The sequence below is a fragment of the Setaria italica genome, chromosome II (genome assembly GCF_000263155.2).
Source record: "Setaria italica strain Yugu1 chromosome II, Setaria_italica_v2.0, whole genome shotgun sequence".
NCBI lineage: Eukaryota > Viridiplantae > Streptophyta > Magnoliopsida > Poales > Poaceae > Setaria > Setaria italica.
The window spans coordinates 1,191,260-1,205,012 of NC_028451.1; the positions used below are offsets into that span (position 1 = coordinate 1,191,260).

General features: G+C 45.6%; 3 protein-coding genes across 4 annotated transcripts; 2 read left to right on the top strand and 1 right to left on the bottom strand.

Moving 5' to 3' along the window:
- On the top strand, positions 1-2,395 carry LOC101759655. The gene is made up of 2 exons (XM_022824067.1): positions 1-1,186; positions 2,042-2,395. Exons 1-2 carry the CDS (start codon positions 61-63, stop codon positions 2,095-2,097), a joined length of 1,182 nt encoding a protein of 393 aa, XP_022679802.1. The 5' UTR covers positions 1-60; the 3' UTR covers positions 2,098-2,395.
- A 2,464-nt stretch (positions 2,396-4,859) lies between these two features.
- Positions 4,860-7,016, bottom strand: LOC101760347. Of its 2 annotated transcripts, XM_022824047.1 has the most exons (3): positions 6,766-7,016; positions 6,044-6,679; positions 4,860-5,938 (listed from the first exon to the last, which is right to left on the bottom strand). In XM_022824047.1, the coding sequence occupies exons 2-3, from the start codon at positions 6,647-6,649 to the stop codon at positions 5,084-5,086; spliced, it is 1,461 nt and encodes a 486-aa protein (XP_022679782.1). In that variant the 5' UTR covers positions 6,650-6,679; positions 6,766-7,016; the 3' UTR covers positions 4,860-5,083. The 2 variants fall into 2 exon arrangements, with proteins under 2 accessions (XP_022679782.1, XP_004955381.1); XM_004955324.3 differs by having other exon boundaries at positions 4,860-6,679; positions 6,766-7,006.
- A 2,113-nt stretch (positions 7,017-9,129) lies between these two features.
- Positions 9,130-10,566, top strand: LOC101763061 (putative disease resistance protein RGA1; the record flags this gene model as incomplete). The annotated part of the gene is made up of 1 exon (XM_012843520.1): positions 9,130-10,566. A coding segment is annotated over exon 1 (1,437 nt), but the record flags the coding sequence as incomplete, so codon positions are not given.
- Between the last annotated feature and the right edge of the window lie 3,187 nt (positions 10,567-13,753).

Sequence of the window (13,753 nt, forward strand, 5' to 3'; positions counted from 1 at the left end):
ACTTCACTTTCCCCAGCCAAATCCTCGCTCCGCTCCGCCGGGGCTCCGACCGCGCCGCAAATGGATCCGGCGGCGGCGCTCTGGGCCATGGACGAGCTCGTGGAGCATATCCTCCTCCGCTGCCCGGCGGACGACCCCGCGCGCCTCGTCCGCGCCGCCCTCGTCTGCAAGCGCTGGTGCCGCATCCTCGCCGGCGCCGGCTTCCGCCGCCGGTTCCGTGAGCTCCACGGCTCGCCCCCGATGCTGGGCTTCCTCCACCGCTCGTTCCCGTTCCCACCTCGCGACGGCGCCCAGTGCGGCTTCGCGTCCACCACCTCCTTCCGCGCCACCAACGCCGACCTCGGCGGCCGCCACGCGCTCGACTCCCGCCACGGCCGCGTCCTCATCGGCCGCCTGCCGAAGGTGGGGGACCACTCGGACAGCCGCCTGGCCGTCTGGGACCCCATCACGGGCGAGCAGCTGGAGCTGCCCGAGCCGCCGCCGTGCCGCGGGAGGCCCCTGCTCAATTGGAACGCGGCGGTGCTCTGCGCCTCCAGCCAGGACGGCGCCTGCGACCACCTCGACTGCCACCGTGGGCACTTCCTGGTCGTCGTTGTGGGCACCAACATTTTGGTGCACTTTGCCATCGTCTACTCGTCCGAGGATGGGGCTTGGAGCAAGCCGACCTACGCTTTCCAGCCAGATGACACTATTGTCCATTTGGAGGAGTCGGAGCCCAGTATCCTCGCCGGTAATGCACTCTACTTCATATCTGCGAATGAGACGGACTTGCGCAGCAGGATCCTCAAGTACGACCTGGGCACATCGATGTTCGACACGATCCGCCTGCCGCCTAGCACCTCTCGCTATAGGAAGAGTGTTATGCTCACAGCTACAGAGAACGGTGGGTTGGGATGTGGCATAGTGGAGCATTCAAGACTCTGCTTGTGGTCGAGGGTGGCTGGTCGTCCTAACGAGCATTGGGTATGGGCGCAAACCAGAGTCATTGAGCTGGAGAAGATCATCCCTGATGATGACATCTTGATGTCATATCATCTTGCTGGCTATGCACATGGCCTTGATGTCCTTTTCATAATGAGGTTTGATGGGTTATTCAGTGTTGATCTAAAGTCTGGCCGAATGAAGAGGGTGTGCAGGCGCGAAGGCATCTACGGTGTCGTTCCCTACATGAGCTTCTGCACTCCAGGTACAACTTTGCTTAGTTCATGATTTGCCAGGCTCTATAACTTAACATGGAATCATGAAAGATGGTATATTTGTTTGCTCAAGAATGTAGACTATTTGGAGAACTGTGTGACTCTCACTCCTGCCTAAATATTTTCTTATGGGGTTCTTGCAACTGGCTACATATCCCTTTGTGTTTATCCATCTAGTATGTGTTATTGATGGATGCTTGGGTCTTTACAATTGATGGAAGTCTTTAGCATTGTGGTCTCACCTTAACTAGTTATGACAAGCAGCAGGAAAACAAAGGACCTTCCTCTCAGGGCTTTGTAGGATGCATCTTATTCTTTCTAAATTTAGGTTGGTTGACAGATGATAAGCAGGAGAGAACGCACACAAAAAGGGTCATTACTCTGCACTCTGGATATCTGCTCTGCCTATGTTTAGGGATGTACATTCCCTAGCCATGATCTGCCAGTGTCACTTAATGACATGGAAATATGGATGATGATACCAATGCTAAACGAAGAGAGGTGTTTCTCTGCCGTTTGAACTTTGAACCCATCTTTGCTTAAATATTTTGTGTACTTGCTTAGCTCTGATCTGCCAATATCACTTAACGACATAGAAATATGGATGGCAACATCAATGCTAAACTAATTATGTGATCTGTCTCTCCTGTGTTTGAGTCCATCTTCTTTGATTCTTGAATGACTTTGTTAAGTGTAGCTGTTAACTTGTTGAATTGTGGTTAATTAGTTAGTGCTGTTTGGTTAGTCATTGCTGCAACTTGTTGGTCCCTGTGGTTGATGAGTTTCCAATGTTCATTTATAGCAGAGCAGCTCCTCAATTAGCTGATGTATTTTTTATTTTGCAGCACTGAGAGTGATCTCTACGGGGGAGGGACCAAGTGCGGGAGTGTCAAGTGCATGAAGAACTCTGGTTTCTAGCGAAAGGTATTCTAAATAAAAAAAAGTGCCTAATGTTGATCATAGATGACATATTTGGTCTTTGTTGTGGACAGAAATATTTTATGATCCATCTTTTTGCTGCTGCTCTATTCATATTTTCATGTTCTTAGTAGTTTCTAGTCTCTCTCATATGCTCATGGATGTAAGGCTAGAAGCTGTCTGGTTGGTGTGTGAAGCTTCTTGGGTGCTTCTGTAAGGTGGTAACCTCAGCAGGATCTTCTCTGTTGTTCTTGAAATTTGGCTTGCAATCTGAGTTAGAATGATTGGTGCTTTGGCTCAGAAAACTGAGCATATTTGTGGTTTTTTATTTGCTTAAGAATGTGGCATATCTGTAGAACTGTGTTATTCTTCTTACTCCTGCCTAAATTTATTGTTATGGAGTTCTTGCAACTGGCAAGATATTCCTGGGAGTTTATCCATCTATTACATACATTATTATGGATGTATGGTTGGGTCTTCACAGTTGATCTATGCTAGAATAACACAAAATCTGCATAGGGAAAAAGAGATTAACATGCATGAGGTGAACGGAGGAATGTTCATGTAGCTAGAAAGATTAATGAAGCTCTCTCTTGTTACAGTTGAAGATTTAGCTGGGATGCAGGATCATGCTCAGTAGCAATTATACATAGATAGCTTTATATATAATATAACTAGATGTCTTGCAATTAAATAGGAGCTACGATCTGGGGAGGCCAATGAGAGTCAATGGAAAATGAGGATAGAGCACGGAAATGAGATTTCATTGACAAAAGCAGTGGCAGAGGACCTTCTTTCTTCAGATTTCATACGAAATAGCTCATTTTACATTGTAAAACGACATGCTGAGCATGATTTTCTTAGCTTACCCTCCTCAGTAGTTTCCTATTGTCATCAAACTCCACCACGTAAGAGAAATGAGACTTTGACTATTCAACTATATGATAAGCAGTAAAGGAGGGCCTGACTTACTGGGCTAAATAAGTTCAGATAAATTTCAGTAAATGACATACTGAAGCTGATTTTTATTGAGACATGTGAGTTACTGCTAATTAACTACGAGATGAAGGAAATGAAAGTCGCGGTAAGAACCCAAAAGCTTATGGAAGAGGAAAGGTGGCAAGTACACTCATACTTGTTCCTAATTAACAGTCCAAGTGGCATTTGGAATTGGCAACGATGACAAATATCACCCCAAGCATTTATGCTTCTTTTCCACCTCAAAGAAATCCCTTCAATTATTGTTGCATCTGGGCTCACTTGTACTAATTTGCTGCATGGATTCTGTGGTTGCTACAGATATACAACAAGGAAACTCAGATATTCCCATTTGGTAATAAAAAAACTTGACAGCAACTCAATAAACAAAACTGATCAAAACAATAATGGGATGCAGCTGAATATTGAGGAAAGTGAAGGATCAACAAAATGTAACTATATATGTTGGTGTCTGCAGGTGATGTATTTCCATGCAGTCGCCTTCAGCGGTGTCGGTTCGATGTCCTGACATCCCTTTGAATATTTGACAAACTGAAGAGTTTTTTTATTCAGACTTGACAGCTACTGTTGGTTGACTAATAGATGAATGAAATGACACTTGCGAGAAATACCCAAAAAGTCATGGGAAAGGATAAGTGGAAAATATGCACATACTACTGTGCATAATTTATGATATATACAAGTACTCCATCCGATCACAAATATAAGTAGTTTTAGGTTTGTCCTAAATCAATCATTTTTAAGTTTGCCCATCAACAGCTAAAAAACTGCAACATAAGATTGATGCTACTAGATTCATATATACTGAAAACCAATTTCACAATATAATCTTTTTTATTTTTAAAATAGTATATCTTCATAGAAATTGTTAGTCAAAAGTTTTAAATTGTAGACCGTGTCCATGTCCTAAACTGTTTATATTTATGATTGGAGCGAGAAGAGTTGCATTTTGAGTTGGCAACCATGACAAATATCACCCAGCATTCTCACACGCTTTTTTCTATCACAAAGAAATCCCTTCATTTATTTCTTGATCTAGTCTCGCTTGTACTCCCTCCGTTCTTAAATATACGACGTCGTTGACTTTTTTCATTTATCTTTTTTCTACAAATATTTTTTGCAAATAGATAAACCTACAAGTTAAATCTAAAATACATTTGATAATAGACATAATGATACATATTTACTTTACTTAACTAACTCGTTCAATAGATATTGATGATCAAAGTTGGAGTAAAAAGTCAACGGTGTCATATATTTAAGAACAAAGGGAGTACTAATTCTATGCTTGGACGGTGTCATATATTTAAGAACAAAGGGAGTACTAATTCTATGCTTGGACTTTGGATTCAGTGGCTGCTATAGAAAACATTTCAACTGAAAATTTCCGGCTTTGGTAATGAATCAACCTGACAGGGACTCAATAAGAGTTGAACTGTGTGGGAATGGAAAGAACTCAACCAACCACATGGAGACATGATGACGTCCGCCAGCGATGGATTTCCACGCTCTCTCCCGCCGGCGGCGGTGGCAAGATGTGCCTTGACGTCAACCTCTACAGTGGAGTCGCCGCCACCGTCCGGCATGGTCTGACTGCAAGATCCGCAAGGGAGATGGAGGACCGGTGATCGACCTCCGCAGTGAAGTCGCAGCCTCCGGCCCGCCGCATGCTCTCCTGGGCGCGGTGAAGGTGTGTCTTCAACTGCGGGCAAGCGGCGGCGGCGATAGCGGTGTGATACTTGACAATAGAACATGTACAATAGAAATTTTTTGGCACACACACGATGACTACAATCTTACAAATATTACACAAACCTATATATACTTATCATGGTCCATCACAAAAAAGATAATGGTTTGATAGAATTAGGAGGATGCCATGTCGTCTCACTGCCACGTGGCACAAGGCTGCCATTGACTGACGACATTAATTTCTACACATCTGTTGGTAGCATCATCTTCAGAAAACTTCATGCATATACAGAGCCAGTATCTAGGCCAAGTTGTGAGTGGCCATGAGTGAGACCTTGCAGCTTGTCGGATCCACGCACAACCCATAACTTCAGCAGGTCACCAGATATCTGCTTCCATCGCTCCATGTCTTGCTGTAGAGTTGCGCTTTTGTCCTGCTGAGCACGTCTTGCGGCTTCACTCTTAACCATCGCAGCCGATTGGATTCGTATGCTTGCCTTCTCCAAACAAATGTGAGCAGTGCCATGCCTAGACTTCAAAGACAATTGGTACAACTCCGATTCAGAATTCTGATGAAGGTAATCTGCGGCCTTTGGCAGTAACTTCTCACCCAAGTCCTGCAGGTGTGCATTGGCGTGTATGATTCCTTGTTCCTCTCCATCAATGACCTCCAAAGCGTAGCTATCGGCTGCAGGGTCTATGTCGTCTGAAGATTCATGGGGCATGACCAAAACTCCTATCTTCAGAGTAGGGATATCTGAATTATGAGAAATACTTCTACTTCCTCCATGTACAGAAGTTGAACTTGTATTGTTTGTGCCCTGATCAGATAGCGGGACATGCCACTTCAGAAGCACGTTGATAACCTCTTCTGGAAATATATTTGACAACAGCCATGATGATGATGCCGTTGTGTTGCTGGAGCTAGAAGAAGAGATCCGATGATGACCATGCTCATTGCAACAGAGTGGATTTGGACGGTGCCATTTTGTCAGAGTGTTGTGGACATTGGCCCAAAACTCGCTTTCCCCGTAAGGAGAGTCCCAGGTAAAATCTTGGATAGGCAGTTGAATGAGCCCTCTCCTGATACCTTCAGCTGCAAACTTGAAGTGGGGTGCGACTGGCTGCACGCACTTGATTATGACGTCAAATATGTCAGTGCTTTCAGAGAGACGCAGCATGCATGCTAAGTAGAAACCCTTTGTAGGCTCCTTGAAGTCTTGGCAAGCGAAACCTACCATTGCCTCTACGCCACGCTCTGCAGAGCTTACGGGTCGTATGCTTAGGTAGAAAAGCTTGTCTTCCTGAAATGCTTGGTACCTTAAAGACTTCCCTGTAAAAAGGTGTCTGATGATAGGGTTGATGAAGAAGGTGTACCTCATTGGCGTTCCACCACACTCGACAGTCTTCAGAAATTCATTTGCACCATTTGCGTACCTCTCGAATCTTCGGACACTAGCAGAGCTCCTGCTTGACTCATCATTAAATCCAATGAAAGAAGATATCAACGACTTGGTAGCATGGGCAATCCGTTTGGGGAATGAGGACTGGCTCACCCGCAGCCTCGCCTCTTCGTCTTCCAGGGCACGCTGCTTGCATTTTACCAGAGTGTCGTCGCATTCCTGAGCAGCGCGCTTAAGTTTGCTCCGCCACCGTAGCAGTGGCACCTCGGTGATTTGCCATCGGTCAGATACTTGGAGCACAGCCTCCATCTTGATGTGTGCCATCTCCAACCTTTCTATGTTTTCTTTTTCCTTAGACTTCTCTTCGTCCTTGCCAGTAATACTTGACATGATTCTATTCACTGTCTCCCCAACAATGGCAGAACTCACCATCTCTGCCATGACTGATCAATAATTTAACCTGCAGAAACTCTGCAAAGGCAAGAACTGAGTTAACATGCATGAGCTAAAAGGGGGGGAATTGAATGTATGCGTAGCTAGAAGTATTAGTGAAGTACTCTCTCGTTGTTGTTGCCGACACCACCCAGAGGTGTAGGTTTACTTGGTGTGCAGGATCATGCTCATTAGCAATGGTAAAGATATAATCATTATATAAGTAGATGTCTTGCAATCACAATCGGGAGGCTTGATGTGTGAAAACTGACGAGGAGGTAGATGAGAGTCAATGGGAAGTGAGGACAGCACGGAAGTTAGATGGGTTTCATTGACAAAAGTAGTGGCGGAGGCCCCTCTTTTCTTAAGTTTTTTGAAGAAATAGCTTATTTTACATTAAAAATTGTCAAACAGAGCATAAATTTTCTTAGCTTTACAAATATATATTTGTCGTCAAGCGCCGACACAAAAGTGAAATTTGACTTTACTAGTGTATCCCATAAGAAGTACTAATAAACAAGGACCTGACTTATTGGGCTCAGTTCAGCTCCCTTTGACTATTTGCCATTCTAGATAGGAATTTTCTTTTTCTCATGGACTGTATGAAGAGAGAGAAATTTTAAAAAAAATTTAGCACAAGGAATCTACAACCAGCATGATGTTGCACAAAGTTAAAGACGAGGTTGCGATGTGGACTACGACCGGAGCAAAATATCTTTCCGTTTTAATTCCCCGCCGTTAATTCTTTCCACGCTAAGGGCCTTATACGTTTGGTGCTTTGTATTGAACTTTCGCACTGCTTGGTGCTTTGTATTTGTCCAGTACGTTTGGTGCTTTGTATTGAACTTTCGCACTGCTTGGTGCTTTGTATTTGTCCAGTCTAGATCCTTTTCTTTTTAATATAATCGGTAGCTCTCCTGCCTGGTTCGTTTCGAAAAAATAAATATGAAATTTTTTTATTGAGACTTGAGAGCTACTGCAGCTGAACATCAGATTCAGATGAACAAAATGAGAGTTGCCAAAAATACGGAAAACCATAATTGTGCATAGTAAACGATCCATACAGCATTTGGAGATGGTAATTAACGGTGACAGATCATCCCGTGCATTTGTGATCTTCCCAAGTCAAAGAAATCCCTTCAATTATTGTTGCGTCTAATCTCGATCTCTTGTACTGATTTGCTGTATGCATTCTGTGATTGCTACAGATAGACTGATAGACACACATCACACATCATTACAAACGGTCATATTCTGAAGGCAGCTGCTCCTGAAATTTCCCTTTCGGTAATAGTAAACTTGACAGAGACCAAATAAAACGAAAAAAAACAAGGAATGCAGTTGAACAGTAGGGAAAGAAAAGAACCAACAAACCAAATGAAGCCATGTTGCTCCCCGCCGGGCGCCGGATCTGGATTTCTGTGCTGTCGGCGAAGGCGGTGGCGGCGCCGTGAAGCTTTGGTGTCGATGGATGAGGCTGGACCAGCGAGGATGTGCTCCTCCTCTGTTCGTGCTGCGCCAGGCTCCCAGAGGAGCACAAGCTCCGCACAGGCGGTGAGCTCATGATCAACCTCCGCGGCGAGGTCATGTATGGCCCACCGGCATGCTCTCCGCGGCACGGTAGAGCTGTGGCATGGCGTGGACGCGAGAGGCGGCGGCGGCCACCGAGGCCGGAAGCGATGGGGAGAAATGATCGAGGAGAGCTTGGGCCTGTCCCTTGCAGGTCCACGGAAGCCCATCAGAACATACCAAAGCCCAGCACGAGAATTAGCAAAAGCCCAATAGTCAAGTCCAAATACCAAAGGCCCAATGACTCTCGCCGCGGTTAAGCCCTGGCCGTAGCCCCCCCGGAACCATCATGGCCGCCAAGCGCCGCCGTCTCCGCCTACACCTCCGGCAGTCCGCCCACCGCGTGGCTCTAGCGCCACCAGTCTGTCTCGTCGTTACGGCTTAGTGATCTTCGACAAGTATGAGGCGGCGGAAGGGGTGGTTGTTATCGTTCGAGCAGCGAATAGAGGTGAATGGCTTTTAGTCAGAGTCGATCATGATTGTTTTCTGTTAGAGATAATTGCAGTTACTGTTTGTTTCTTTACATTTCTTTTTATTCGGTGTGACTTACAACTTCCAGGCAGATTTTATGCTGTTTCCAGTACTGATGATGCTGTGACAGTGTTGCTGTTTCTCCTTAACTTTCAATACCTGTTTGTTGCATCTGATTGCCATATCTAATAAATATGCTCATTAAACTTGCTAAATGCAAGCTGTCATTTGATCAAGTCAAAGTTCAGTGTTTTTATCGTGCCCACAAACCATCTTATGTCACATTGACTGCAAATCCTAGGACGTGTTGACATGGTAACTAGCTAGTATATAAACTAGTGTTCTCATTGTCCCTCGGCATTAATTATATTAGTTAATAGCAGATCCACACTACACTGTAGGATTCTGACTATTCATAGTACCATCTTGTTAAGAAAGTAAGCTTGCCAATGGAGGTAGTTTTCACGGCGATTATGGGTGAGATTGCCAATAAATCGATATCTTTCTTGATTGACAAGTGCTCAAATAATCTAGATACGCCAACCGAGGAGGATCGGAGGATAAAGACTCTGCAAAGCCTGTTGCTAAGGGCGTGTGTCATCGTCGAGGAGGCAGACGGGCGGAACATCACAAACCAAGCGATGGTACACCAACTCAACATACTGAGGAAAGAAATGTACAGAGGTTATTTCGTCATGGACAGCTTGATCACAAGCCAAACCAGTGAGGAAGACAAGTCCAAAGATCATGATGTGAGTAGTAACCCTTTTGCTATATCTAAATTCAATCCTGTGAAGCGTCTCTTTTTCCACACTCGTAGTACACATGGGGAGAACGAACTGCAGCAAGTGCTCGGCAATTTGAACAACATCATCACTGACATGAGAGAGTTTATAGAATTCATGAAGGAATATCCTCCATTGTACAGGCAACCATACAGTATGCATCTGTTTCTTGACAAGTGCATGTTTGGTCGGCAAATGGAAATGGAGAGGATCATGAATTTCTTAATGACAGAAGGCCCTCCTAGTGCAAAGGATGTGGATGTTCTACCAATTGTCGGTCCAGTCAATGTTGGGAAGAGTACTCTTGTTGGACATGTATGCAATGATGAAAGAGTGCGCAATAACTTTGCTCGAATTGTGTTCATTACTGAAGTTGATATTAAAGACAATGGGCTAACCGATTTAAAGGATGGAGGCCTGATCATACACCAAAACAACTCGCCAAATGGAAATGAGAGATTGCTATCTATCATTGAATTCCCTGACGATGTTGATGAGGCTGGGTGGAAGATGTATTTAGCCTTTGCCACAAGGCTTGCTGCTACGGTAAAAATTATAATCACAAGCAGATCAAGCAAAATCATAGGTTTTGGTACCACACAGGCTCTTATACTCAATTTTCTGCCGCCAGAGGCATACTGGTATTTCTTCAAGGTAATTACATTTGGGAGTGCATATCCAAAGGATCATCCAAAACTGGAATCTATTGCCATGGAGATATGCAGAGGTATCAATGGATCATTTAAAGTTGCAAACATTGTCTCTAGCTTACTAAGAGATTCTCTTAATGCTCGACATTGGTTTGTGGTTCATAAATTTCTTAAGCTACTTATGGAAATGAATATCTGTTTGACTGCACATGAGTCGAAGGAGGTACGAACTTATTACTATCTTAAAAGAATGGTCAACAATGACCACTTCATAATTTATGATTACCATGAAAGTTTTGCTGACGACATGGTCCCCAAGACAACATTATGTGATGTGATATTTGGAAGTGTTAGATGTGAAGGGAAATTCAAGGTCCTTTCATGGAAGTCACGCATACCACCATATAAGAACTACATCTATACTTGTGACATGAAGAAGAAGAAGAAGAAGACAACGTAGTGAGAAAAAAAATAAAGAAAATATGAAGGACAACTAATTTGATCTCATTAGTCCTCAATTTGATATGAATGAATTTGATTATATGGTTGATACGCCACAAATGGTGATGCCCAGAACAAAGCCACATTGTGAATTGTGATGCTTGGCCAGGACAAATGGGTTGAGGTCACTATCACTCCTATCCCAATTGCTAGTTGTGTTGTTTCTGTGCGGCACATTTTTAATCTTAAGAGGTAGCGGGTGCATGTGTTTTCCTTAATTCCTATGTGCTTTGTTTGTTGTACTTGGACTGTTTTGTATCTACATAAGGCTATAACGGAAATCCTAATATGAATTCAGTGTTTCTCCCGCACCTGACTTTTCTAGCCTCTGATTCCCTTGTGATTCACTCATGATTTGTGCGGATATGGTTCATCCTTGTTTATTTCTGAGAGGTTATGTTTAGGGGATTGGGATTCTCTCTCATGATCTCCTAGTGAGTTACAGTTGGGCATATGGACCTTCAAGATAGGAATATGCAGGCTATGCATTTGTCTTCAGATTTGCCTCCTTCCCATAACCCTTCTTACAGAGATCAGATGCCATGAGTTGGGGTAGTGTACCTTTAGTTTCCTATTATGAATGTGTCATTTGAGCGTTTATTTTACTTAATTGTAATCGTAAACTTCTTCCTCCTTAAATGAATTAGCAGTGCTCCTGCTCCTTTTAAAAAAAAAGAGAGATCAGATGCCAAGCCAGTGGAGAAGAGGAATCCAAAGATATTTGTGTAAAGTGACCCTTTTTCTTTATCTAAATTCAACTCTGCCAAGTGTCTTTTTTTTCTCCACTAGTGATACACATAGACTAACAAAAATGCAGCAAGTGCTCAAGCCCACTACCTTCATGAGGGCCACAGCTTATAAAAGCGCACATTTTCCCCTAAAAGCTCCATAAAGAATTTATGTGCCTGGGGGTTTATAGGTGGCAGGTCCGGAGCAAACTACCTTCATGAGGGTCAGCTAATCCTCTCTCACAGCACAGCAATAAGGGCGCGAAGGGAGGCTAGAGGCAACTAGCCTGGGAAGATGTTTGAATTATTGGGCCGTATTTTACAAACTGATTTGGGCATTGGGCTTTGATCTGGATCATCCTGGAACAAAAGAGAGAAGTGCCCAATCTTGCAAAGCCTTCTCCTCTGCCAATCATATATGGCTTCCGGTCATTAATTAGGATTCGTGCAAAATTCCATCCTTGGATGCATCCGTCCCCTCCAATCCTAGCTTCATGGATGATGCCACCACCCCTAGCCCCTCACCGCCATTGCCGCCCCCGCCACTGCGCCTGCCGGCGTCACCGTGGATGCACCCGCCGGCACCGGAGAAGACACTACTAGAAATATGACCTCTCGTCCCGAGCATTTGTACCGGTTAGGTCTAACATTAGTACTGGTTCCATGTTTGGAAGCCCCCGGAGGCCCTCTAGTACCGGGTGACCCTCCAGTACCGGTTGGAGGCTCCACCCGGTACTAGAGGTCCTAGAGCCTCTCCACGCCCCACCGCGAGGACTTAATTTAGGCACAGCAGCGCTAGCACAGCAGATTAGTACAGAGCAGCACCGCGAGGATTTAACATTCTTTCTCTCCACTCTCTCCACTCCTCTCTTCCTCTCCTTCTCTCCTCTCTTCTCTCCACAGCAGAGCACGAGTAGTGAGGCGGGGCGGCGGGCGGAGGGGCGAGGCGGAGCGGCGGGGCTGAATGCAGCGGGGAGGGGTGGAGGAGGAGGGGCGGCGGGGGTGGAGGGGGCGGGGGCTGGTTGCAGAGGAGGCAGGGTGGTGGCGGGTGGAGGGGGCGGGGGGCCGATGGTGGTGGAGGGACCGGCGGGGGTAGGGGGATTTTCTTTTTTAATTTTTTTTAACACATTCTAGCACCGGTTATTTCAATCGGTACTAGAGGACCCCTCCTCTAATACCAGATGGCTAGTACTGGTTGCACAACCGGTACTAGAGGGGGGTTGGGAACCGGTACTAGAGGCCATTTTTCTAGTAGTGAGAGGAAACAATGGGTAGAAAAATATTGATGTAGGTTTAGAAAATTGTTGAATATGTTTTTTCAAGATGTTGAAATATGTGTTCCAAAATGTTGAATGTATGTTTTATAAAATGTTGAATCAAGTATTTTGCAAATGTTGATTTGACTTTAAACAAATGTTGAATATGATATGCTAAAATGTTGAATCAGATACAAAATGTTGAACCTTCTAATCTATACATAATATTAAAGTGCGGTTGTTTCTTCCAACCGTCGTGGTCATTTTGTAAAAAAATCTCTCAACTTTTTCGTAATAAATCCGTAATCCAAATTCTGAAGAGAGAGGGAGAGGCTCGGGTGGAAAAAGGAGGGAGGGAGGGGGTTAAAGGGGAAAAGGCTTCTCCTTTCTTGAAACCAGAGAGGCAACAGAGGGGATTGGGCGCGGGCGGCAGCTGAAGTGGGGCGCCCCACCGCTGCCGCGTGCTGCCCCTACGCACGGTGAGGGCTAGGGGCGACCCGGCGGCGGTGAGGGCGAGAGCCAAGGAAGTCAACCGACCAAGCGACGGTGCGGCCTGCTAGTCCGGCAACCAACCGACCACAATTGCTCCCATGACGACGACCTCGGCTGCCCCTCCATCTTTGACAACCTCAGCTAGACGGAGACGGAGTGGTGACCGGAGCGTCGCGCACGCGGAGGAGGCGGGGATTGCAAGCCTATAATCCCACCTCGCCAATTTACACTTGAAATCGTGGACTTAAAACCCGGGATGCGGATACGGGCAATGAATTGGAGACACCCGAGGAACATAAGAGGGAGGGATTAGACGGAATGATGGATTCGACGAAATCCTCGGGGAAGCCTGAGGTCGTGGTGGAGAAGGTGGATGTGCTCGAGGCGGAGGCGGTGGTGCGGGGGCGCAAGGAGGAGGAGCTTGTGGAGGTAGATGACGGATGTGGAAGGGAGGGTGGCGGTGACAACCTTGGCCTCGACGTGGAGCGCCGCAGCGGCATGCGGGGTGAGGCAGGCGTGTGGAGCATACGGTGGTGGACGGGGTGGAGGAAGAGGTGGAAGATGATGGGTGCGCTAGGTGCGGACGCGGGGTGGATGGGATGCGGACATGCGTGCTGCGCCCGAGCATTTGGGCCTGGCGATTTGAGCCTGTTGAGGTTTT

Bases quoted from the DNA above. Each gene is read 5' to 3' on its own strand.
- LOC101759655 (XM_022824067.1), top strand. From the start codon at position 61: ATGGATCCGGCGGCGGCGCTCTGGGCCATGGACGAGCTCGTGGAGCAT. The intron at 1,187-2,041 runs GTACAACTTTGC...TTTATTTTGCAG, and splicing joins CATGAGCTTCTGCACTCCAG to CACTGAGAGTGATCTCTACG.
- LOC101760347 (XM_004955324.3), bottom strand. From the start codon at position 6,649: ATGGCAGAGATGGTGAGTTCTGCCATTGTTGGGGAGACAGTGAATAGA.